We start from the raw sequence: 17,074 nt of genomic DNA on the forward strand, positions 1-17,074 counted from the left end.
AGAAGGTTGATGGGAAGCCCGAACCTTGTTTCCATGAATTATTTTACATGGCATTTTCATAAATGATAGGCAGAACTTTCAGCCTTTCTTTGACAGATGACATGCAGCTTGATCTCTTGTCTGTCTCCCTGAAAAATCATGTTCCACGAGAACAAAAAGCACATGAAAAATGACAGAAGAATGAACTCAGTGACAGTGGCAATCTATTCATGGGCAAAATATTCTCAGCGTTTTTTGTCTTCGCTTAAATGCAATCGCAGACTGCAGTTCAATGAACATTGACAAGGTAATTTATTCTGTTTCTTGTGTCTTTAAATACTTTTCTGGTAATGACAGAAAATTAAATGGGAAGGATCTAAATGACAGATGCATTTAGTACATTGATCAGTCTTTCTGTCAAAAGTAAATTACAAACAGAGGAGAATTACTCCGAGTCTATGACTTTACTGCAGCTTCAACTGCTTCAAGGTAGGTAAGCCATTCATTTTGCACTTATGCCTACTTCTGTATAATATAATTATTTGCTTAAAAAATGTGGTATTTGCATATTTTTATCCATGCCTTGTCTCAAAAAAGTTACTTATGCCCAGTCCCTATAGGAGAATGCCATTGTTGAAATGATAAGTTCGGTGACTGTTACATTCACTAACAGACCAAATATTTCATACTCTTCCATAACAACCTGTTCGATAGATATGAAATCCTCAAATTCATCCGTGGTTTTGGATCTCAGATGATTAGTGATTTTAGAAAAATAATTTAAAATGATGTATATGAGAGGGAGGATGAAAAAAGTGGCAGGTGCCATTCTTTTGAGGGGTGGAATATTTTCAGAACTCCTATGACAGCTAAAATAAGATTTTTCAATACATTAAGCATTGACACCTTCAGATTTTATACTTTGCTAAGAACATGAAAATCATCTCAGAGATAGTATGTTTTGATGGGATTTTCTGACAGTGAACAACATCATCAATTTTATCCCCTTTTATGGTCTCACAAATTTTGCTTAGAAATGATATTTATGGGCAATGTTTGAAAGGGCTCTCAATTATAGATCCAATCAAGATGCAAACCATTATTTTGATGGCAGAATATGTTCAACCTTTCTATGACATGTAATATGTAATTTGGTATACACTGACATCTCTGATTGTCAGTCATAATTACAAATGTACAAATAGGATCAAAGGAATTAATTCATCCCCTAAGGTTCAAATGCCCATAGGTATGAATAATCGGTTGAGGCCAGTTATGAGCATTGGGTAATTTTTCATCAGTTATAAGTATTGGGTAATTTTGATGGGTGAGTACCTAGAAAACCCTGTTGCGGCAGCTTAGCTGAACAACAGAACTTGTAACTAATGGCTCTCACCATTAGAGGACTCTAGCCTGTGAAAACTTTTCATAGGTGGCTTGTACTGCTTGACATATTTTAATGTTCCTGCAGTTTAAAGGAAGTATCTTCAGCAATATTAATAATAACAGAGGTCCTAGAATACACGATCGAATTGCAAAACAATTAAAACAGATTATACTTTCTCTCACAGGCTAATGATAGCCTAAGTCTGAGTTGATGTTGACAGAGGGGAAACTATGTTTGCCACTGTTATGATAGGTAAAGACCTTGAACATATGTGAATACTTCGATTACAACACAATGCTTTTTATAACCAATATATTTTCAGCTTTTCTGTGATAATGCTGAATGAATTTGCAAGTCAACACATGATCTTAAAAGTTTATCTGTGATTCTAAGTGCCATCCAAGCAAACGTTTCTCAAACTTGGCAGCATGAGAAAATCGATGCAAAAGAGACTCGAAAAGCTGTTATCATTATGTATTCAGGGGCAGCCATAGTTTGCACATCACTCCTAGGAAACATACAGATCTCTCATAGCTGCATCACTTCAGTCTATCAAATTCCACATAAAAGTTACTTAGGTTGATTAGTTTAATATGATCATATTGAATATTTTCTCTTCAACCTCCAAATCATGTCAGAAGCAGCTCAACAATCTTACCTTATGAAAAAGCTCTGCACGAAAGAATTCCTACGCTCTACCAATGTTAAAATCCTTCATTTAGTAGAAAGCGAAAGCAAGCCATGAAGATAATTAAATCTGGGAAAAAAAAATACAAGAATCAATAAGCTTGAGCTTCCAAGATCATTCAGTTGTTTATATTTTGCAACCAAATCACTGGCATTTGTCCAGTCGTTTGATTGGATTTAAACAGTGTAAGTTCATAACCACATCCCAGAAAATACAGAACCATTCTCCTCCAATTTTTGAGAGATGTTTAATTTTGTCTGCCACTCAAACGTTGGTGTAGAAGGCTCTGAGTAATGAAAAGCCTTGTATTCACACAAATATAAGTACAAGTAGACACACAATTCATAGAATTTACAATGGACAATTTTCATCAAGAGCCATTACTTTTTTAAACAAAATGAGTACAGTTTTGACCTTGCTTTTCCATTTTTTGAAATATAGTCAGATTCCATTTTTGCTCCCAAAAGTGCCATGCAAAGCATCATGACCTTATTCTTACAACTTTGATAGAACCCTTGCATGTTCAACCAATCTTTAACTTACAAGAACTTTTCCGAATACGTATAAACATAGTTTTGAATTAATCAAATATGGAAGTAGTGCTCATTTATAATTCATTTAAGTGGGAAACTTGTAATCTGAACACCAAGAAACACCAGTGAGATAATTGAGAAAAGAAAACACCACCAATTAACAAAAAGGGTATTGCAAAGATCCCAGATTATATAATTCCACTTATAAAAAGAAATTAATTTAGCTCTCGTAGACTATTTGGTCTCTGTGGGATGTTAAAAGAATTTCAATTCAGTAATTAACAGATTTAAAAAGAAGAATAACATCTGATTAGTATTACTAGACAAATAAGATTCATCTCAGAATTAGAATAATTTTCAATTCATTTTTATGGATCCAAACTAGTAGAAATAGATGCTACTTGAGTCCAAAACCAAAACCCTCAGTGAAGCTTGCCATTGAGTATTGTCCCTAAGCAGATGTACACTCCAAATGCTTCTGGACACAGAAGTTGTCCACAAAGCCTCTCTTTGATGACTGTCAAAGAAAAAACAGCGTTATAGCAAGCAAGAGGAAGGAACACCTCTTAAGCATATGCACCTACAAGCATAGGCCACATAAATCTACTAGACATGAGCTCAGCCGAAAATGAACCTCAAAGAATAGTTCGTAGTCAATATCACATCAGTAGAAAAGTCCTTCCTAACGCTAGTTAGCTTCTTATTTGGAAACAAGCAATCACACACCAATCTAAAACCTGTACAAAATGATTCAAAGCATCAACAAATAAACCAAAGAAATTGGCTGCAACATTTTTGGAATGAGAGGAAACCTCCTGATGGAAAGGCCACACTCACAAACAAACAAAAAATACACCTTCCTCCAAGATATGATGGAGGTAGCTTTGCTCAAGGAAAGCCATGTTTCCTCACCGTATCTGTCCAGAAAACCTGCATTGCCCTTGTGATCAACAAGCGATCAGTTATTTTCTCAATGCAGGGCCATCGAATCTAAGCTTTATCCTTGAAGAGGGCCGATCGATCGACTGAGAATTGAAAATTCCACAGTATAGGTCTCATCCTCAACGAGGGATCAATCGATCAAACCGCAGATCAATTTTTTCAGAAAATAATCCATCATCCTTCTCTCCTGGGTGGATTGCTGCTTGATGTAGACGAGGAAGACTGAGAAGGATTTCTAGTAGGCTTATTACCATCCTTCTTCTGAGGAGAAAACAGTTGACCGAAACCGAACATTGTACCTTTGGATGATGCTGCTCCCTTTGAGGCTCTGAGAGAACAGACAGGTACATTCAGAACGGGAGTGACTCTTACATTGGCGGAGTAGGATCTCTCCATTCCTCTCCAGTTTTCCTTCTGCCTGAGATTCCTATGGTGGAGATCTTTATTTCTTAAACTGCCATTGAAACTGCTGGGACTGCTGCAGCTCCTTTCTAAGCTGTGGAACACAATTTTCCCTGAGGAGTTCATCCGGGGGCTATCCACGGATGACCCTCGGGGTGGAAGCTTGGAATCAATGACTCTGTAAGGGCTCCTACCCACTCTGCCTCTGGCTTCTGAAACACCATCAGCGCATCTAGGCTTCCTGACATTGACTCTCAATGGCACCCTGATAGGATTTGGGTTCCCCTTCTCCGAATCCAATGAAAGTCTAGGCAAATCCTCGAGATCTGCGGCACCAGAAGACGAGACCGATAAGCGGGCCGAGGAGGAATCAGCATCAGAGTCTCTGGAGGACTGATGATGAATCAACAATGGCTGGTTGGATAGATCTGATGTGGATGAAGATTTGGAATCAGAGCCTCTGAAAAGCTGCTTTAGAGACTTGGGGGTCAGGTGGGCCTTGCTGGGAAGAGAGGTCTTGTGGGGTTGTGGGGATTGCAGGGACAGAATATGATCTCTAGCCTCCAGCTGCTTGGGTATCTGGAGTTTCTTCAAGCCCAGCAACTCCTTCCACCTGCTGGAGCACTTAGGGGCCTTAGGGGAGACAGACAAAGTATCCACACTGCTAGAAATCACTGGGATTATTTCTGTTTTTGAGGTGGCGTTAGTGGCAGAAACCTGCCCACCAGCCCATGAGAACCTGGGGGATGGGTTTGTGAGAGGACCAGACCTTGAAGGGCACTGCAGGGGCATGAGCTTCCCCTGGTAGAAGAGCTCATCTGCCGGCAGCATTGTAAGTGGGTCATCTGGTAAGCTCAAACAGAACTCAAAATCACTGTTAGTGTCTTCCATACCTGGCTGTTGTTGGTCCTCTGGATGAGGATTGCTGCTCAGGCTGCTGCTGCTGCTGTTGCTGTTTTTCTCCTCCTGGACTTCAATTTCTGTTTCGATGAAATCCTTGCTGAACGAGATCCTGGGACTCAACCATCCGAACGAGGGTGGGCTGCAGTAAGGGGGGCAGTCTATGAACCCCTCCGACACCGCAACGCTCTCCACAAAATCCACGCATGCCATCATGGAGCCGACGCCGGATCGAATCCCTGCACAAACCCAACACTCCACCGGATTCTGATACTAACCCAAATGAGAAAAACCGAAAACAAACGCAGTGCTCGATTCCCAGCAGAACCCAGACGCTACAAAGCCGCTAGAAAGTACACAAGCATAGGGACGCTACACTGCTTTGCTATCCTGGAAGACATGGCCAGTACAATATGCAGCAGCACATAGGGACAAAATGCCTTAAAATTGCCTCAATTTCCATTATTTTATAACATCCAAAAGACCAAAAAAAACTTCGAAAAGCAACGGAGAAAAGCACAGAAATCCAGAGCCCTGAGAAAGATTCAACGATGATTCGGGGGGTCCTCAGGAGACTTCCTCAACCGAGGACCCATTCCGCTGGTCACCCTAATAAGATCCCGCCACCTGGCAAATACTTCGTAACGACACAGGCCGAGAAGTACAACACGTCATATTTTTGACACGTCACGAGACACGTACTCTAACCGACAGGCTTTGTCGCTGCTCGGGGTACCTCAGCACAAATTTTGACCGGTTGTTCTTTTCCGTTTAATCGTTTCTCGGTTGCGATTTGAAATATTATTATTATTTTTTGAGGAGCGTGACAGGGCTTGATGTTGACGTCGCCTCGGGGACCACGGCGAGGCACGTGACTTAAAAAGAGGCATGCCCATTCCCATTGCCACCCTACAAGCCGCGCTCACCCATGCATCCATGAACATATCTGCCTTCCCTTATCACGCGAGCGGATTCGGCTCCATCGACGGTTCAGGTTTGATCATGTGTTTGGGCTGGACTGTCTTCCTCTGCCACCCGCCTCGTTCTCGGTGTTTTAAAATCCCTGGTCACGTGACAGAGCTCGGAAACGTTGGGTGTGGGCTGTGATTAGGGTGGAGCTAGAGCAATTAATTGGATTTAATGGGCATTGTGCACATGGATAACGCACTGCTCTTTTTCTAGCGTGCCAATGAATGAGCAGAGTTTTAAGTTCAATTTGAATCAATCATATTTTGGAAATGACAATTAATATTAATATTAATAGGGAGTAAATTGACTCAATCATACTTTATTAATGGGGTAATAAGTTATTCATCATTTATTCATTGATTAACAAGTTTTCATTATTTTTCTTTTTAAAGGGAGTTTAAGTTGTTCATCATTTTCTTTTTAAAAGTGATTAAATGGTAAAATTATAAATTTGCTATTTGTGGTCATGAATTAGATTGGATGGTTCAAAATTTGTTTGGCAATCTTTTTTATGTGATTTTTATTGGAAATTTTGTTTTTATTATTTTTTACATTTTATTTTATTTTAGGAAATTAAAAAATTAATTTAATTAGTGGTTTCAAATGTTTTTTAATATTTAAATAATTTTATGTTAATATTATTTTATTATACTAAAAATATGTTTATTTTGAAATAGAGATTGTAGAATTTTAATTTAATTATCAATAATTATTTAGTAGACAAAAGGAATTTAAGTTTTATAGGGTATTCTTATTAATATACATAAATTAGAGACTAAAAAATGTCATTTTTGTCTTTTTAATTAAATTCATTAATTAAAAAAATGTCATATCAACTAGTGTCATATGAAATGAATTATAGTTTTTTGGGTATGTGGCATTGATAAACCATGTTATTGTAACAAAGCCTATTTACAAATTAAGAATCTCCATTATAAAGTGGGGTGAATTCTCGTGATTAAGAATATTATTACATGTTTTCTTAAAATGTATCTAGTTTAACTTATATATTAATTCTTTTATCATCATTAATAATAATAATAATAATAATTTTAAATGATGTCATAATTTAATTAAATCTTATGATTTTATTAATTTTAGTAACTTAAAATGTATTATGAAGGAAGTGTTTTGATGTGTATTATGGATTGGTGTCTAAGAGCATTTATCAATGATTTAAGGCATTTACCAGTCATTTAATTTACATGGTTGTCCGAGTTTATTTTTTAAAAGTAAAATAGGTGTTGTCTAACTAGGCTACATTTTCACCTAAATGGTAACTTTTTCACCCAAATCATATGTTTTTTATTTTGCAAAATCTTGATTTAGAAATGTTCTAATGTAGATTTTGAAGATAGAAATAGTTTCAATGCCCTCAAAAACTCCAAAGCACCTTAAATTCTATAGGTTAATAGTTGTAACCTAGATTTCCAAATATTTCAACCAATTTTTTTTAAATATATCATAAAAAACTATACTTTCAAATTCAAATTGTAACTATTTAAACTACTCAAATAAAATATAATAATAAATTTACTTAATATAATAATATATATTAATGAATTTAATTGGAATAATATTAAAAAATAGGTTTAACCATGAGTGGTTCGTTAATGAGTAATATCCCTCAAGGTTAAAAGACCCATCCCATTTAATCTTGTGAGTTACCAACAATGATTCTCGATGTGACGGTCGGGGCGGTAGGTTTGCACACCCCCCGCCCGATTTCGAATCCTGCAGAGCTGCTATGTGCACGATGTGACGGTCGGGGCAGTAAGTTTGCACACCCCCGACCGATTCGAATCCTGCAGAGCTGCTATTGCGGCGTATTTGTACTTATGATGATGTATAATATGTACAGTTTGTAAATATATGTTGAAATATAGCTTCTTCGGCGGAACCCTACCCTTTTAAAAAATGATTCTCATTAATTGATCATATCATACTTCATCAAAAAATGTTGATTAGATTTCTTTATAAAAATATTTTCATTTATTTACTCAACACAAATTTCTTAGTTTGTGAGATTCATTAAATGGATCCTATAGACACACACAAATATTAAAGTGAAAAATAATGCTATTATATGTTGATTTACACCCTAAAACTAAGATTTGGATTTGCAAAGTTTTATAATGTTGAAAACAAAGCACCCCTATAGATGTTTTTTAATTAAAACAAGGATCGTGTAAGGTTGCAACATGTCCCTCTATACAATATAACATCCTAAATTTTGAATATGCTTCATTATATAAAATCTAATGTTTTATATATTGAAGTTCTTGGTACTCTTAAATGTGTGATTAAATTATACAAATATAACAAGATTGTTTTTTTCTTAAGGTTATTATTAAAGATTAAAAATCCTATAATGTTTATTTAAATTAATTTATTATAGGTATAGAAATGAATTTTAAAAATTTAAATGCGTTTCTTTTTTATAAATATAATTTAAATTAAAAAATATTTAATGATATAAAAATATAAATTAAAAATTATAATAAATAGGAAAAAAATAATAAAATCTTAATTTTTTATTTATAATTTTGTTGATTTAAAAGTTGATTTATATTTATTTTTAAATAATATTATTGCGTCTTAAGATATTGTAATGTAATGTCTTGTAACTTTCATTCTTTATTAATGATGCAAAGGGGGCCATCCTTGATCTTCTTACTTTGATCTTCCATCCTTGAGTTTCTTACTTTCCTTGTAGGAGGGGTCTCCTAATGAGGGGCCTTGATGGGGCCCCCAAGCCTTGATCTTTCCTTGAGTTTCTTACTTTCCTTTGAGAAAGTTAACTTATCTAAGAAAAATGGTTAACTTATCTACGATATTTTCAATGTTATGAAGAAAAATCAACAATAAATTTTAGGGCCCTACAGCTCATCGTCTCGAAAAAAAGGTGGTTCTTAAGCCCCTTTTATGCCCTCTAGGAGCGTGTTTTGAGCATTTTGCTTAAGGGTTTTTTTGTATAGTGTACTTTTGGTTGGGTGAAAATAAAAGTAAATTAAATAATAATAGTTATAATTATCAATAAAATATTTTGACTCAATCAAATTACATAAAACTAAAATTAAAATTAAAATTAAAATAATAATAATATTACTATTATTAATTAATAATTAAATCAACCTAGATCCATCTTATTTTTGGATGTGTCGAGAGGGATCAAATCTCTTGATATGCAAACCTCTTTTAGAGTGAAAAGATATTTGATCCCTTTGGGTGCTTATTTGATATGACGTTAAGATGGATCTAGGCTGGAATATAAAAGGTGTAGTCTAACTTATAGATGGGTCTAGGCTAGTATAAAAAGGGTGTAGTCTAACTTATAGACGCAATAATCTTTTTCACCTAAATAGATGATACAATTTCGAGCAAAAATATGATTTTTTTGTTATTGAAAATACATTTTTGAATACATAGATGAATTCAACACCTTGAAAAACCCCTAGGGCACTCAAATTTTATAAATTAAACAACTTAAATTCAAGTTTTTAAAAATCTTATGACTTTGGTTAAAATTAACTAAAAAAATACCTTGGAAAAAATCATTTCATCTATTAACTAGACTAAGCTCTATATAAAATATAATTAAATTTAAATTTAGTAAAAACTTTAATTTCCAAGATTTAATGTTGGTTGATGCTTTAACTTAAGTTATATTTGCAATGAAATTATATGTGAACCACTATCATAACATAACACATTTGTATTTTTTAATATTAAAATGTAGAGTTAATTATTTAAAATATTCAATAAAATAATTAAAATATTTAAAAAAAAAAAATTTAAAAAAAGATTAAAATAATATTTTGAAAAATATAAAACATAGATAAAGGTTTTTAAAAATTTAATAATTATTTTTCTCCAAAATAACTAACCCAATTACCCAATTATTATTAGAGTGTCAAATAACATCATATGGTAATAAAAAGAGTTTTAGTTCTAGTTCTCTACTATGGTGAAGGGGTATAGGATCATTGAAGATCAAGCAAGTAAAATTTTAGTGGCTAATATTTGTAGGTGGGCTATTTTTCCATGCTTTTTTCAAAAAAAAATCACTAATTTCCACTTTGTCTAAAAAAGATTCGCCCAATTTTATAGTATAAAATTATTTTATTTCAAAAATGGCCAAAATTTATATAGACTATATAATATTTTAGAATATTTTTGTGATTCATGATTTATTAGAAATTTGAATTTTTTTAGAAAAATATTACCAAATATTTTATACTTTGCATATATTATGGACTAGTGAGACTTGCTAAGGTTTCTAAACTATGAAATAAATTTCCTCATCTAAGAGTATAATTAACATAAGTCTAAAAGCTTTTATACTATTTGAATAGAGGCTTTTGTGAGTAGAATTATTCATAGATCTATCTTCCACATTCATCACATAAAACATTTAAATGCATATATATATATATATATTTATAATTTTATTATTTTAAATTAGATTTTATTTATAATTTATTGTTTTAAAATCAGATTTGTATTTTTTTTAAGTAATATTATATATAAACCATAGTTAAATTTGGTCAAAATTTAATTTCGAAGGTTTTATTTTTGTTGGGGCTTTAACTTAAGTTATATATTACTAAATTATTACCTAACCATTCTCATTTTTTTAACAATAAAATCTAGATTTAATTAATTAAAATATTTATTAAAATAATTAAAATACTTATAAAATTTAAAAAATATGAAACATGATTAAAAGTTTTCAAAAAATTTAATAATTATTTTTTTTCAAACTAATCTATTTACTTTTATGTTAAATAAATTTTGTATAATAATTACTAATTATTATAAAAGTGTAAGATTAAATTTGTAAGATTAAATTTTCCAATAATCTAATAATATTTAGTGCATAGATTGAGTGTGTTTAATGGTTAAGAACATGTGTTTAGAGTGGAGTAGAGTCTACACATGTTGAATGATTAATATTGGCCCATTATGATGAGGCTCAAAGAGTAGGCATCCCATAGAGTGGGACCACATATGGAAGTGTCTCCAAATATCTTGACCTTCACAAAATCATATCTTCTTACTAACACTTATTATTGGACTATCAATACTCGCTACACAGGATTTCCTTGTTAAAAATAATATAATAATACTTATTACTATGTTTTAAGAATTTTTTATATTATTATGTTGAGAGATGCATATTACAATGTCTATAAGGTAGATGTGTAATTTTAACATCATATGGTAAAAAGAAAGGTTCTAGTGGGGACGGATGAGGATCTAGGACTGTGATTAATGTGAGTAGAAAAAATTTCTTATTATTTAGAGGGGATGATTTTTTCAAGGAAAAAGCGTAATTTTTATTAAGAATTTTAAGAAAATTACATGTTATATGCCAGATTTAGAGAGGATGATGATCTATACAATACTAAAAGATGAAATACAAATTAAAAAATTACAAATTTAAAAACATAATAAATACAAAATTAATATTATGAAAATATAAATTTTTTATTTTTATTTCTTTATTTAAAATTAGATTTGTAATTCTTTCTAATCAATATTATAAATAAACTATAATTAAACTTAGGTCAAAAAAATTTCCTTTTTCTTTAACTTAAATTATATTTAAATGATATGCAGCTAAACCATAACCTAATAATATATATTTCTTTTATATTTGGTTAATCAAAATATCTATCAAAATAATTAAAATACTTATAAAAATTATTAAGATCACTTTCTTTAAAATTTTAAAAAATATTGATATTATTTTTCATCCAAAATAATTGATTCAATGACCCAATCATAATTAGAGTATTAAATGAATCTTATATAATGAATTACCAATTACTATAAGAGTGTTAAAGGAAACTTGTATGAGCAAATTTCCCATTAACATAATTCATGTAATAATTTAATAATACTTATTGTGTAGTTTGAATGGATTTAATGGTTAAGAACATGTGTTTTGATCTTGGAGATCACAGATTTAAAATTAGAGGGGAGTGGAGTCTATACATGTTGAATGATTATTATTGTCCTAAATGGTTAATATTGGCCTATTGTGATGGGGCTCAAAGAGTAGGCATGCCCCTAGACTTATATGGGAGTACCTCCAAATATCTTGAACCTTACCAAATCATAAGTCCTCGCTAGCACTGATTTGTGGGTTGTTGGTACTAGCTACACAGATTTTCTCTATTAAAACTAATATGATAATACTTATCACTATGTTTTAAGAATATTTTAATATTAGCATGTTGAGAGGTGCATTCTACAATGTCTATAAGGAAGGTGTGTGAATTTTCTATGGAACATGACATCATGTGGTAATAAAAATGGTTCTAGTTCCCCACTATGGTGGAGGGGTAGGGGATCGATGAAGATCTAAAAGTGTGATTGATGTGAGTCGAAAGACTTCCATACTATTTGGAGATGATGGTGATATATATGACACTAAGAAATAAATTATAAATAAAAAATAACTAATTTAATGATACATTTTATCCCAATAGGCTAGCCCAACCTATCGTTGCAAATGTTATTAGGCATTTGCTAGGTCTATATCACTATGTGTTTAATTTGAATTCCCTTGGGTGAGGAACACAGAGCTATGATAAAGAGTTTGGTAGGGATGTTAATGATGAATGTGGGGAAGCATCATTTAGGTTTCCCCATAAGGCTTTCCTTGGAAAAAATAACTAGTGAATGTCAATCTTAAGTCTAAACCTAGTCTTCTTGTAGGACCATTAAGTCATTAGCACGATGGAATGTTATCCCTTCCGCTCAGTTTCAAATGCCATGGGGGGGACATCTTTGGCCCATTACGATAAGGCTAAAGTAGGCTCCCCCACCCTCGTGGAGTCTCAACTCTTGCTAAGTCATATATTACTAGTATATCTAGCTTACAAGTTGTTGGATATATTCTTGGTGTTATACTGGCAGCCACTAGGATTGATCTTGGGCCTCTCCCAGATTACTCCAAAAAGTTACTGATTCACCATGGTAAAAAAAAAAAAAAATCTTAGTCTAAACCTATAAATCATTAAGAAAGATCAAATTCTTTGAGGTGCAAATATTTTTTTGAAAGTGTAAAGAATTAAGGTAAGGTTTTCACCTAAACGAATTTAACAACATTGATATGTAATCAATCTAAAACTGACATGAATCCAAACTAATATATTTAATTTATTGTAAGTGCCCTAATTACTTGAGAAATTGATTATTAACCATGACATTTAAAGGAAACCACAATAAAACAAATGTATAAGCACTTTTGATGGGCATTATGGGGACTCTAATTCTATTTTTTTCCCAAGGAACATCTCATGAGAAACCTAAGGGATGCTTCCCCGTATTCATGGATGACATCCTTAGTAAATTGGCTGGGGTAGATTAGTGCACTACACCTATGGGAATTTAAAACAAGTACATGTTGACATGGAACCATCCAAATGCCCAATGATGTTGTTGAGAAGTGGGGCAAGAAAGGCTCAATTTGACTTTGCCTTGGTAAAATTGAGAAAAAATTGAATTTCCACATCAACAAACAACTTGGAGGCAGTTAACTTGTGTGACATGGCTCTTGTCACTCAGTTCGCTTAGTAAATTTGAGTTAGAGGGCTTGAAGTTCAATTAAGCATGTGCGATTACTAAATTTTAGTAATCCAGTTCAGTTATATCTAGTTGTGTTTAGTTAAACTAGTTCTAACGGTTAATGGAACTAGTGGAAGGTCAATTGTGTAGTGGGACAACAATCTAAATTAGTGATCATCCAGTTAACTGATCAATCAGCTCAAAATAACTAGTGCATGCATGGAATTCGAGTTCCTCAGCTATGGTGGAGATTCCCAGGCAGTGTAACAAGTAGGTGTAAATTAGTTTGAGTGTACAAGTGTTGCATGCAATTAGATGATCAATCCTTGGGAATTGCACAATCAATTGGAGGAAAGTTCTGGCTAATTCCTCAGGATTTACACAAGGAAGTAGGGGCTCAAGCAGAGGCATAAATTGACTAAGTCTGGGTCAGAGCTTCTCATTGAGCATAGATATAGGTTATTCATTTGCAGGTTGAGCTCAGAGCAAGCAAGCAATTGTAATACATTCTTTATATTCATCTGATTAATGCAAAGAGGATTGAGGGGTTTTTCCCAGTTGGGTTCCCCTAGAAAAATATTGTGCATGTGTGGTTTTTCTTATTGCATGTTTGTGAATGTTGTTCTAAATTGTGAATTAAATTTAAGAGAAGTAGAGTAGAATTGTGTCTCTTGATTTTAGATTAAACTTCTTGAGCAGTTGCAATTCTATCACCATATTTCTACATGGTATCAAAGGAGGATTCACATTACAATAGGAATTTCGAAGTTGTTCCTCAGGAGGTTTGAATTTGCAGCTTCAGTGTAGCAGGATCTCTTCAGAGTTGGGAAAATTACCTTCAACGAGTTGAGATTAGAGTATGCCTTGGAAGGTAGCTCGAATTTCATTTCATGGAAGGATCACATGGAGACAATGCTTGATCACAACGAATTGCTAGAATATGTCACGACAGACATTGCAAAACCAGGATTAGTTGATGCCCAGAACCTAGCCCAATGGAAGAAAGATGTAACCAAGGTGAAGAGAATAATCTTGGAGGGAGTGCGAGACCACATTGACTCAAATATCAATGGGAAATAAACTCCTTTCGCAATGTGGAAGGCACTAACAACGCTATTCAAGAATAACAGTGACCATAGAAAACTGGCCCTCAAAGAAAAACTTTGAAATATCAAGATGTAGAAGAATGATACTATTTTGTAGTACCTCACCATATTTACACAAGTTCAGGACGAGCTTGGAGGGGTTGGTGTGAATGTTGCAGAAGATGACCTAGTGAGCCTAACTCTTCTAGGCCTTCCCAAAAGTTGGCATAGCTACCAGGACTCAGTGAACGGAAGGGAGAAACTACCAGATTGGGAATGCTTGTGGTCTGATTTGGTACAAGAAGAAAGCAAGCAAAATACCAGAGATGGAACCTCATCCAAGGGAGAGGATGAAGAAAATTTTGCATTGGTTGGAAAGGAAAAGAAGGGCAAAAGGAAGAAATCTCAAACTAAACTAGAATATAGCCAAGGGGGCAAGAAGAAAGACTTGTCCAAAATAAAATGCTTCAACTGTCTTGAATTCAGTCACTATGCTACAAAGTGTACACACAAAAAGTCTAGCAAGAAAAACTCAGGAGGAGTAGAAGGTGAAGCCTTGGTTTCACAGTTTGAGCTAGAACTCACCCTTATCACACACATGGGCAACACTATGATGGGGAGTGTGTGGTACTTGGACTCAACTGCTTCATTCCACATGACATGGTGTAGAGATTTTTTCAATGACCTAGAAGAGAAAGATCTCCATATGCATATTGAGCTTAGGAATGATGGAAGGTATAGTGCTATTGGGATTGGTACAGTAGCCTTTAATAGGGAGTCAGGATCCTCTCTTCACCTTGAAGATGTCATGTTTGTACCAAGTCTAAAGAAGAACCTCGTCTCTGCAGAAATTTTGGAAGACCATGGTTATGATGTGATCTTCAGCAAAGGGAAAGCATTCATGAGACACATAGCCAGTGGATTGGTGAAGCAGATCGGGGTTTTTCTGAAGAACCTTTATAAACTTGATGTGGAATATTATGCTGCATTAAGAAGTAAGGCAGAGAAAGTGTAGAGTCGCGATGTTGGTGAACTATGGCACAGAAGATTGGGCCATTTGCATCATGTGACCCTGAAAATTATGCAGCAAATAACCATTTCCCCCCCTAGATGATCACTTAAGTAGTAGGATGTTTACAAAGGTTGTACCTTGGGGAAGTATGTAAAATACAAAATCCATGATCGAGACAACAAAGCACATGCAGTCTTGCAGAGAGTCCACTTTGATGTTTTTGGACCCTTCTCGATAGCCTCCACTACCAAACTTAAATATTTTGTTATTTTTATTGATGGTTTCTCAAGGAAGTGTTGGATATTCTTCATGCAGAAGAAGGATGAGACATTCTCAAATTTTGTAGAATTCAAGGCACTAGTTGAGAAAGAGACCGGTAAGAAGGTGAAGGCTCTCAAGAGCGACAATGGAGGTGAGTATGTTTCGAATGACTTCAAGGATTTCTGTGTGAAAGAAGGCATTCGAAGAGAGATGACAACACCCCATAACCCACAATAGAATGGGGTAGCTAAGAGAAATAACCATAACATCGTGGGAGTTGCAAGAGCTATGCTACATGACCAAGGCCTACCATTGCATTTGTGGGCAGAGGCATGTAAGACAATAGTCTACTTATAGAATTGGAGTCCTCATCGGATTCTTGGTATGATTACACTGGAGGAGGCTTTTTCGGGGAGAGAGTCAGATGTGTCTCACTTCAGAAATTTTGGAGCCTTTGTTTACTTCCATGTCTCCAAAGATTCGAGGAAGAAGCTTAAGCTGATAGCAGAGTTGGGAGTTTTTATGGGTTACATTGAAAGTCCATACAATTACCATGTGTACTTACCTTCCCTCAAAATGATAGTTGTGTGAAGGGATGCAAATTTTGATGAGGAGAAAGCAATGTGGTGCTCTCTTGAGAGGGAGCTTCAAATACCACTAGAAGAGGAGATTTTAGCTCCAAACGAGGAGCCTCAGGAAGTTGTGGAGTAGCCACAAATGGAGGATCAAAGAGAAGGCAAAGTGGAGACATACACTCAAGTATAACCATCCAAAGAAGGTAGAAAAAGAACCAGGAAAGCTGATAGATTGGTGCATGAAGTGAGGGAGAATGTGGGGTCTCCTTCAAATTTGTGCAAGCAAAGGAGGTCACTTGAGAGGCACACTAACTACATGGCTCTAATGACTGAGCTTGTAGAGACCGAGCCATCCTCTTTTGAGTCACCAAAAGAGAAACCTATTTGGGTTGATGCAATGGTGGAAGAATACAAAGCCATCATGAAGAACAATGTTTGGGAAGTGGTCCCAAGGCTGACAGATAAATTAGTTGTGGGTTCAAGATGGATATTCAAGGTTAATCATGCAGCATACGGAAGCATAGAGAAGTATAAGGCCATATTTGTGGCCAAAGGATTATCTCAAGTTGAGAGAATTGACTATGAGGGAACCTTTGCTCCCATAGCAAGGTATTCATCCATTAGATCAATTCTTTAACTAACTACACAGATGGGGTAAAACAACCACCAGATGGATGTAAAAACAACATTTCTCAATGGTGTTATTGAGGAGGAATTGTATATAGAGCAACCAAAAGGTTTTGAGACATCTGATCAGGAATCT

General features: G+C 34.4%; 1 protein-coding gene across 1 annotated transcript; it reads right to left on the reverse strand.

Annotated features, from left to right (window-relative positions):
• Positions 1-2,903: 2,903 nt before the first annotated feature.
• LOC149238184 (uncharacterized) lies at positions 2,904-5,359 on the reverse strand. Its single transcript, XM_089372935.1, has one exon. The coding sequence runs from the start codon at positions 5,045-5,047 to the stop codon at positions 3,704-3,706; it is 1,344 nt and encodes a 447-aa protein (XP_089229061.1). The 5' UTR covers positions 5,048-5,359; the 3' UTR covers positions 2,904-3,703.
• Positions 5,360-17,074: the final 11,715 nt, after the last annotated feature.

This window comes from Pinus tabuliformis, chromosome 8 (assembly GCF_031772625.1).
Source record: "Pinus tabuliformis cultivar Carrire ecotype Pingquan chromosome 8, CPIR1, whole genome shotgun sequence".
NCBI classification, from domain to species: domain Eukaryota; kingdom Viridiplantae; phylum Streptophyta; class Pinopsida; order Pinales; family Pinaceae; genus Pinus; species Pinus tabuliformis.

What these genes read in the sequence shown, in the direction of transcription:
- LOC149238184 (XM_089372935.1), bottom strand. Translation starts at nt 5,047, where the DNA reads ATGATGGCATGCGTGGATTTTGTGGAGAGCGTTGCGGTGTCGGAGGGG.